General features: G+C 46.4%; 1 protein-coding gene across 1 annotated transcript; it reads right to left on the reverse strand.

Annotated features, from left to right (window-relative positions):
* Nucleotides 1-3,127: 3,127 nt before the first annotated feature.
* LOC309572667 (ly6/PLAUR domain-containing protein 2-like) lies at nucleotides 3,128-7,610 on the reverse strand (the record flags this gene model as incomplete). Its single annotated transcript, XM_082281098.1, has 3 exons — nucleotides 3,128-3,339; nucleotides 3,931-4,050; nucleotides 7,559-7,610. 3 exons carry the CDS (start codon nucleotides 7,608-7,610, stop codon nucleotides 3,128-3,130), a joined length of 384 nt encoding a protein of 127 aa, XP_082137224.1.
* Nucleotides 7,611-10,225: the final 2,615 nt, after the last annotated feature.

Genomic DNA, 10,225 nt, shown 5'->3' on the forward strand with positions numbered 1-10,225 from the left:
TATGCAGGGACATAAAAGAAAACCTCGGTGCCAATCCCAGCAGGAAATCACGACTGCCTCGGCCTCTTGGAACACTTCCTCCAAGGAAGAATTAGCAAACACAATGGACTGATTCTACTCTGCAAGGATTGGAAGCACGACACAGATCCCTATTTTTCAGAAGCATCAGGGAAACGTTCTGGCAGGGCTGTTTGCTGATTCCCAGATTCCTGTACTATATCCTGCAGTCACCAAGCTGGATTTTACCTGGAGGGATTTCAAGAGGGAATTCACCTGCCTTTGCCTCTGGGGACAGGGAGAAAACAAAATATATTCAGAGAAATATTGTAGGGAGCTTAGCTCTGTTCACAGGGAGGTTGTGTTTATCCAGAGTCCTGCCTGATTCCTACTGCTCCCAAGGGAATCTGTTTAGACAGCTCCAGGCCCATGGGAAAGGCTCCCAGACTGGGAGCTGAAGCAACAAACCAGAGCCAGGTTGTTCTACAAAAATTCATGCCTGAGCTGAGCTAGGAGGAAAACCCAGACCACTTTATTAATTCACATTGACAAAAAATGGCAACTCATCCCAGCTCCATACAAGTATCAGGAAGGGGTGGGATGAGTGTCTGCTCCAAAGCCAGTCTCCACTGACCAAGCAAAGTCCCGCCTGACTTCCTCAGACAGCTTTTGGACAAGTTATCCATCTCGCCCTGAAGTTCTCCTTGCCTTTTGTCTCAAACATGAACCATTGTCATCTCCCAGTGTTTCAAAGAAGATCTAGAAACGACTGAGCCAAACTCTTCCAAAGATTCACCGTGACAGGACAAGAGGCAAACCCAAGTGGTTGGGAGAGCTTGGGAGGAAAAAAAGGGAGAAAAAGGCTCATTCCTAAACAAATGCAGGGAAACCTTCAGGGAGAGCCTCAAACAGCCCCCAGGAGTGAGTAGGATCAGAAAAAACAGATGGACCTGGAAGTCAACTTCATGAGGAGGGAATTAAATTTCAGCAAAAATGAACCAAAAAAGTCCTTCTGTGGCTATTGGGGGGGAAAAAATAGTCAAGAGACATTTCCAGAAGCAAGAAGTTGAGGACAGCTTCACACCAGGTGGAACAGAGCTAATATATTAATTAATATATTAATTTTTATATCAGAAAAGATACAAACCACAGAGAGGTTCAGGTTGATGTTTAACCACCCTGTGCTTGGAGAGCTTGGCTTCACACCGGGGAGCATCTCCAAAGCCTCACCCACACAGATTTTCTGCCTTTCAGACCAGATCTCTCCCCAGAGCTGTGATCCCTGTAGGGAACAGCCAGAATGCGGGAAACATGCTGCCAAACTGGCCAGAGATCAAAGGGGTGAGGCATCCGTGGCCAATGAAGGGAGGGGAGAAACAGCTCCTCCGCACGCGGCTCCTCAAAGCGATGACAGCTACGGAGCCGCTCCAGTTCACGGAGAGGTGGCTGCAATCAGCTGTGCCTGATGATTTTTGGAGGGTGTGGACCTCAAAAAACACCCTTGGTTCAAGAGAGTCATAAATGGGAGGGTTGAAGGGCACAGTGAACAATTTACCTGCTTACCCTGAAAGAAATCATGGGACAGTGTTAGGACTTCCTGGTTTTCTCCCAGGTGGCACCTCTTGGGTCAGCCCACTTGACTCCAGGATCTGTGACTTTGGCAGAGCTGGAGAAATCCCCAACAAGGAGCTTTCAGAGTTTCATGGAATTATGGAATGGCTTAGGTTGAAAGGGACCTTCAAGATTTTCTCGTTCCAACCCCTGCCATGGGCAGGGACTCCTTCCACTATCCCAGGTTGCTCCAAACCCCATCCTACCTGGCCTTGGACATTTCCAGGGATGGGGCAGCCACAGCTTCCCTGGGAAACCTGTGCCAGAGCTTCCTCACCCTCCCAAGGAAGAATTTTTTCCTAGCATATGTTCCTTTTAGAATGCCTGGAAATATGGGTGCTTGTGTTCCAAAAATCCCAGCGGCTGCATCATGATTTACAGGGAGCTCAGGTTGGAAAAGCAACCTCAGAATGTTCCTAATCCAAGCTCCTGATCCAAGCTCCCAATTTTGAGGTCAGCCCAAGGTTTCTCAGGACTTCATCCATCTAGGCGATGAAAGCTTCCCAAGGATGGGAATTGTACCACCTCTTTTGGAAACCACATGTGCCACATGGAAGACTTTATATCACATTTGGATTGATTATTCCAAATATCAGGAGCAGGGTGGTAATTGGAGGAGGATATTCTTGCTGGACCTTGGAAAGGGGATTACAGGAAAATGCAGAACCAGAGCAGGATGGACCAAAATGTAGGAGCCCAGAGCAACACACAAGGAATTGCAGATGATGCTCTGGAGGATTAAAGCAAGGGGGAAAGTCATTTCACTGATCTCCAAATTCAGGGAACAGCCATTACTCAGTATTCCCAGTAAAGATAGATTTGTACAAGGGGAGCTGATGGAAGAAATGCTGATGGAAGGTCACTTCCAGTGAGGGATAATGGGAAATGTCTCATCCATCTGTGTGAGACTGACCCCAAAACCCATCTCTGTATAAACAATACTGAAAGATGGAGTTTGGGAATAACAAAAGGAAAACTAAATGTGATTACAACTGTTTTAACGCAAGATTCTTTTTATTCTGCTCAAAAGGGTACAGAGAACACAAGATTTTAAGCTCCTTGGATCAGATCATTGGCATGGGAAGTTCAGTCTCCTGCCTCATATTTTAGGCACAGAAATGTCTCCTTAATTTTTTGGGTACAGAGAAGGAGGTCTAGGAAGAACAGCAGAAAATGATGGGGTGGAGAGGACCTGCTCTAAGGAGGTAGGGAAGACTCTTCTCAAGGTTTTTTTGCCTTAAATATACTTCACACATTTGAATTTTTTACTTCAAACCCAACCAGACCAGCACAGCAAAGAAACTCCACAAATAATTTTGTGGGAGTTGTTGAAAAATCAATTGAAAAATTTGAGTTGGGCCTTCCTGAGTTTTGCTTCTCTCTTGGTTGTGGGAAAAGTGTGGATACTTAAAAAAACCTCAATTTTTGGGAGCTGTTGAGGGTTTTTCTTGAGGCATCCACATGGAAAGCTGGGCTGGTGGGGGGTTATTTTCTTCATGGAATTTTCAGAATCGTCCCCTCACAGTCTAGTCCAGAAAAAGGCACAGAGGGAACTTGCCAGGATCCAAGATGGCTCAGCTCTGATCCCCAAATTTTCTGCACCATCGAAGTTGCACAGGTCAGAGTAACAGCAGCTGACAGGATGTGTCATCCCGATGCCATCCACGTCGGAGGGGATGCAGGTGGAGGAGCACATCTTGGTGACAGTTGAGACTTCTGTGACAGGATAAACTACAGCAAAAAAAAAAGCAGGAACAGTTAGGACTGGGAAAAACAGAGGAGAGCATCACCATTCTCTTTTGTCTTCTGATGACCAGGAGTTGGTGTCATAGAATCATAAATTGTTTGGGTTGGAAAGGACCTTCAAGATCGTCTCATTCCAACCCCCTGCCATGGGCAGGGACACCTTCCACTATCCCAGGTTGCTCCAAGCCCTGTTCAGCCTGGCCTTGGACACTTCCAGGGATGTAACAGCCACAGCTTCCCTGGGCAACCTGTGCCAGGGCCTCACCCTCCTGGCAGGGAGGAATTTCTTCCTAATATCCAATCTAAACTTAACCTCATTAGGTTTAAAGCCATTCCTTGTTTTCCTATCACCACACGGCCTTGTAAAAAATTTAAATCTTATTTCTGAGCATTAGCCAGGAGCTTGCATTCACCAAATATTCCTTCACACAAACACTGCTTTCCACAACAGCAGGAGAGCTGAAGCTCCCATGGGAGATCTCTTTTTTAAGTGGAAAGAGGAACTGGTCTCGACACCAGCACTGTCGAAACACTGATTCCTGTGAAAAGTATGGATAAAGAAGGAATTATCCTTACCATCCTCCAGGGAATACATCGTAGTCTTGCACATGAGCTCACCCTCTGTGCAGTTCTCAATTGTCTGGCATTTGTCAACTGGCGTCAAATCCCTGCAGGTGTAACACTGCAAGAAGTGTCCTGTGAAGAGGGAAAACAGGAGGATGGAAAACATGAGGATGGCCTCAGTGTGGATTCTGTCTGTGCCCCTCCAGGTATCTCTCGGGAGGAATTTTCCAAAATAGTCATGCTGAGAACGGGAATGGAATAATAGAATGTGTTTGGACCGATGGGAATGAGAAACACAAAGGTCTGGTGGTCAAAGCACAGCTTCAGGTTGGGTTCAGACCCCTTGTGATGAGTCAAACAAGACAGAGCCACACACATAGGAGACCCCGTGACACAGGAAAGATCTTGGGCTGATCTATTTCTCTGTTTTCTGGATCTACATCTTTCCTTGACTTCAGTAGAGCATCAGAAAGAGATCCCAGACTCCCAAACTCCCAGAATCACAGAATGGATGAGGTTGGAAGGTTGGAAGGGGCGCCTGGAGCTCCACCAGTCCAATCCCTCCTCTCAAGAAGGACCAGCTAAAGCCTCTTGTCCAGGACTGTCTCCAGATGAGGTTTAATATCTCCAAGAATGGAGATTCCGCAACTTCCCTGGGAAGCCTCTGCCAGTGCTCAGTCAACCTCACAGTCATAAAGTGTTTCCCGATGTTTCCAGTGTTCCAGTTTGTGTCTTTTGCCTGGTCCTGGCACTGGGAATCACGGAAAGGAGCCTGGCTCCATCCTCTTCGCTCTCTCCCTTCAGGAATTTATAAGATTACCAATTTGAGCCTTCACTTCTCCAGCCTGAGCAGTCCCAGCTTTTCCATCCAGCCCATCCCTCAACTGCTTGTCCATGAGGATCTTGGAACAGGTTTCCCAAAGAGGTTCTGGACCCCCCCATCCCTGAAAGTGTCCAAGGCCAGGTTGGATGAGGGTTGGAGCAACCTGGAAGGTTGTGGAAGGTGTCCCTGCCCATGGCAGGGGGTGGAACTGGATGATTTGTATGTCCCTTCCAACCCAAATCGTTCCCTGATTCCATGATCTTATAGAAGAGACCATCAAAGTCCTTCCTGAAGTCCAGGTAGAAAATATCCACAGCTCATCCCTTGTCTACCAGGTCAGTCACTTTATCATAGAAATTTGTCAGTTTGGTCAGGTTTGTCCCCTTGGTGAAGGATCTGGATACACACACAAAAGTCAGACTCGGATGTGAGTTGCAGCAGGGAGAATTTCCTCTGGTGCTGTCCACTCTGCCAGCTCTCCCAAAGGCTGGGAGGGTGTCCCAGACAGAAGGAATTTGTCTCCATCAAATTCACTGAGCCACGAGAACAAACTGAGCACAACCCTTCCCCTCGTGCTGAGATTCTGGGTTTGTGAGAAGAATGTGTGAGGGGTTATTTTAAATCATGGAATGGTTTGGGTTGGAAGGGACATTAAAATCTTCTAGTTCCACTCCCTGCCATGGGCAGGGACACTTTCCACTTAGACCAGGTTGCTCCAAACCCTGTTGAACCTGGCCTTGGACACTTCTAAGGATGGGGCAGCCACAGCTTCTCTGGGCAACCTGTGCCAGGGCCTCCCCACCCTCAAAGAGAATTAAACTTGACAGCAGCACCATGAATGGATTGCATGGGGACATGTTCTGCTCTAGGCAGAGACCACAGAAACAAAATTTGATACTCAAGACTCCAAATCCATCCTGATCCAGCTCCTCCTGCCTTGTCCCTCACCAGTTCAGAGATGTCCCTCATCCCTGTTAAGCTGTAAAGCCCTCGAAAATTGCAGGTGCCTCTCAGCTCCTACAACCACAGAATAACCACAGCCCAAATCTTTCAGTGCCTAAAGTCTTCTGAGATGGAGAAACTTTGGAGAAAACCACTGAAGAGCCCAGATTGTTGTGACACAGAGCACTCCAAGCTATCAAATCAAAACAGTATCTGGTGCTTCCTATCACAAAAAAAAAGCCATTTTTCAACAAGTTTTTCTGGGCGTTTTGCTCTCTGAAGGTTTTTCTGAGGAACCCAACACTTGATCTGGGTCCTCTACTCTGGGTCCCCTCTCCCACCCCCAGCAGACCCCTCAAAGTGTGTGTTATAAACACAGAGATGTATTTTGGTGTCATCACACCCCAGCAGCCCCTCTTTGATCTGGGAAGCCCTTGTCACCCTGTCTGTGTGACATTCCAGCTGAAATTCCTTTAAACCCCACTGAAAGGGAGAAATGATTCAGCTCCTCCCAGCAAAGCTCCAACGGGATGTCAACAGGCTCAGGCAAACAAGTCACCCTATGAAAATAGACACCATCCTAATTAATGAGCCAGAAAAAGCCCTTTTTTAAACAAACACAGCAATTTTCCTGCTTTTATTCAAAGCCAACTTTATTATCTTACTTGCGCATTGTGACCTGATGCTTTGTTTGCATTAATCCCACATCTGACTGTTATGAAATTCACCTTTAGGAGGAAGCATCGTTTTTAGTCTCACATTTCATGATGCTGGACAAATTCAACCCACAGGATTTGTGATCCTCTCTGAGAAGAAAACCAAACAAGCCACCATCTCTTCCTCCCCTGCAGAATCTGCTCGGCAAGGAGGGAGGAAGGAAAATGTCCTTGCATAAGAAGGAAATAAATAGGAACTAAAAAATCCTAACATAATTCCATAGACAGGCACAGATAAAATCAGACCCGGCACTGTCTGGATCTGAGAATATCCCGATGAACAGTCACAGGTCCTGGACTGATCCTGCCCAGGAATTACCTTGGACATCCAGGAGAACACCAACAAAACTTGGGATCATCAATTTTTCACCAAGAAATTGGTGCGGTGGTAGAAACAAGGGACAGAAAGGATGGAGGAAGGATCATGGAATCATGGAATGGAATCACAGAACGGTTTGGGTTGAAAGGGACCTTCATGATCACGGAATTCCACCCCCTGTCATGGGCAGCAACAGCTTTCACTGGACCAAGTTGCTCCAAGCCCTGTCCAGCCTGGCCTTGGACACTTCCAGGGATGGGCATCCACAACTTTTTGGGATAACCTGTTCCAGTGCCTCACTTTGGATGATCTTTAAGGTCCCTTCCAACCCAAACCATTCCATGATTCCGTGATAAACATCAACCCTGCAGTACCTGGGCCACCAGCAATATCCCAACCCCTCTTTCCCACTTCTAATGGCTAAAACTGGATAAATCACACATGTAACATTTTTGGAGAGATCCCACACGTGCTGCATGGAACTGACTTCCGGGGCTAAGTATCAAAAAAGGTACAGAAAGTTAAAAATAACATTAAAAGAAAAAAGAGAGTGAGATTGAGCACGAACATGGAAAAAGTGAGAGTGGGAATTTGCATTGAAGGAACGACACAGTTTAACCACACTCTGCCTTGTGACACTTCCCAAAGAGCCTGACCTGACAATCCCAATGACAACATCACCATCCCGAATATATGAAAATATTCCAAAGACAGACTTTTTTTTTTTTCCGGAAAACTGCCTAAAGTGGGTGACGTGGCTTTCAGAGGGAACAGGGCACATCCTATCCCATCACGCTGTATCTACTGAAGGAGTCTGGATAAATCCAAGTGGGAACTCACCCAAATCTATGCAAGTGACAGCAGCCAACAGAAGAAACAGAAACACCTTCATCTTGCACAGCTCTTCTTGCCTGGTCACTGGGTTGTCGGCACTCTTCACCAATGTCACACGTCCTGGTGGCTTGGCATACACCAAGATCCGTCCCCAGATCCAAATCTACTGGAAAAACGAGTCTCACTGAGCTATAAATGAATTGAAGGAGCTCCAAAGCAGGCCCCACCTCTTGCCACTCCGTCATCTCTTTTCATGTTCCTTGGAGAAGAAAATTTGGCTTATCAGAGTGGACAATGGCTGGGATTAATCCAGGTGTTTTGTGTCCAAGCAGGATGCGGAAGGCCTTGGAAGGTCTTGTCTTGCAGCTTGGGGATATTTCCTCTCCCTTTTGGAGTGGTCTCAAGAAATCCCGGGGAAAAGAGCGTTGGTTGCGTGAATGTCAAGGAATTGAACCTCATGGATTTTTCTCCTCTGTGTTTTTACCTTCAGTGGGGTCCAGAGTTTATCAGGAGAAGGAGAATCATGGAATGGTTTGGATTGGAAGGGATCATCTCATTCCAAACCCTTTCCATGGGCAGAAAGACCTTCCATTTGGCCAGGTTGTTGCTCCAAGGCTCATCCAGCCTGGTCTAGAAGTGGAAATCTGACTTTCAATTCCTCACTCACGGGAAAAAGCATGGAACACTGGGAAAAAAACAGGACCAGGATCTGAAAGTTTGGGCCAAGGGAACCTCTCAGGCTCATTATCCTGAGGAAGGACGGAATGGAGAAGCCCCTCTGCTCTGAGCCAACCCTCTCCAAGTGTGGTTGCAAGCTCATGACTTTTTTGCTTCCCAAACACTTTTCCCATTCCCAACCCTGCTGCCTCAGGCATCTGCTGGATTCTCCTGCACCTCAGACCAGGTCAGTGGTAGGAAATCCTCCTCCAGCCTGGGATGAGCAAGTCTGAGTGTGGAACTGCAAAGACTGGGAAGGAAGAGCCTTTTGGTGGCTATGCCAGGTGCCCTCCCAACAGAGACTTTTACTAAGGAATGGGGAGAAGCTGAATCCAAGATGGTTTTGGAGATATTCCCACCACCTTTGTCATTCCATCATTGAAGGAACTTTATTCAGGGTTGTTCACTTGAACTCTTGGAATCATTAAGGTTGGGAAAGATGTCAGGATTATCCCATTCAAAGTCAAACCAGCACCACTAAACCCTGTCCTCAAGTGCCACATCCATGGGTTTTTGAGCACTTCCAGGGATGTGACTCCATCACTACCCTGGAGCCTGTTCCAATGCCTGACAACCCTTTCTGTGAAGCAATTTTTCCTAATATCCAATCTAAACATTCCCTGGTGCAACTTGAGGCCAATTTGTCTTGTTTTACCTTGGAATGTTAACAGTTTTTCTAGGAATGCTGGATAAAAAACCCAATCTCTCCAAATCTAAAGCTCCAGAATCATGGAATGGCTTGGGTTGGAAGGGGTCTTGAAGATCATCCAGTCCCAACCCCCTGCCATGGGCAGGGACACCTCCCACTATCCCAGGTTGCTTCAAACCCCATCCAACCTGGCCTTAGACAGTTCTGGGGATGCGGAACAGAGGAAGCCACAGCTTCTCTGGGAATTCCATTCCAGGGCTTTTCCACCCTCACAGGGAAGAAATTTTTCCCTGATATCCAGTCCAAAGGTGGTCTCGTCATTTCAGCAATCCCTGCTGCTTTGCCAAACACCACTTCTGGGTGACCTCCATCCTCAGGAATTCCTACGGATTGTTTTCACAGCTGCCTCTCTAATATTGTAATTATGTGGATTATGAGAGCTAAGCAGTTATTTCCAGCCCCAAAAAATTACCTAGGGAAAGGCATTTAAGTATATTCCAGGTCTGGCATTCCTCCTGTTCAGCAGAAAATGTTATAATCCTATTAAAAGGGTGAAATCCTCTGAGTGTGTTTGCCTTGTTCGTATGGAAAAAAAAAAGAAAATAAAAAACATGGATGGGGTGTGGCTTCTGGTTTCTGGTATTAAGTGGCCTCAAACAATTTGTGTTAAATGACTGGTTTCACCTGCACAGCTGAAATGTGATCTCCCTCGCCTCACAAAATCTTGGATGGAAGAATCTCCGCCACCACCCTGCTCTAAATCCTGTTCCCTCCTTTGCTCCGGAGGGTGGTTTTCGGGGGGTGTCAACACACCTTGTTTATGGTTTCAGTTGATCTTTATCTGAGTCCTGAAATGTTTTGTCTTTTATGCACACGCTGTGCTGCTGCTTTGCAGGACTGGCAACTCACCAAAAAAAATTAACAAGAAATAATGAGAACCTTCAAATATTGTTTTGTTGAATTCCTTTTATTATTTTGTAGCAAACCACAACCTGTTCTGGTGGGGGGGGGGGTCCCACCAATTACAGAAAAAAAAAATTAAAAAGACACAATCTGCATAAATCTGCCTCATCACAAGATGCCTTTAAAAAATAATAGACAATTTTGAGAGTATCTGCTCAAAGGGAAATTAATACAACAATTCTCCACATATCAGATGAGTTTGTTGTCATAAATAAAAGGAAAAGTTCAGCCAAATGTTTACTTCCCATCCTGGGAATCCTGTGCCAAACCCTTTTGCTGTCCTACCTCACCAGCTGAGGCAGTCTCAGGATGGAGGCATCTTCACCAGACCTGCCTCAGTTGCA

This window comes from Coloeus monedula (assembly GCF_965178545.1).
Source record: "Coloeus monedula genome assembly, chromosome: 1".
Classification (NCBI taxonomy): domain Eukaryota; kingdom Metazoa; phylum Chordata; class Aves; order Passeriformes; family Corvidae; genus Coloeus; species Coloeus monedula.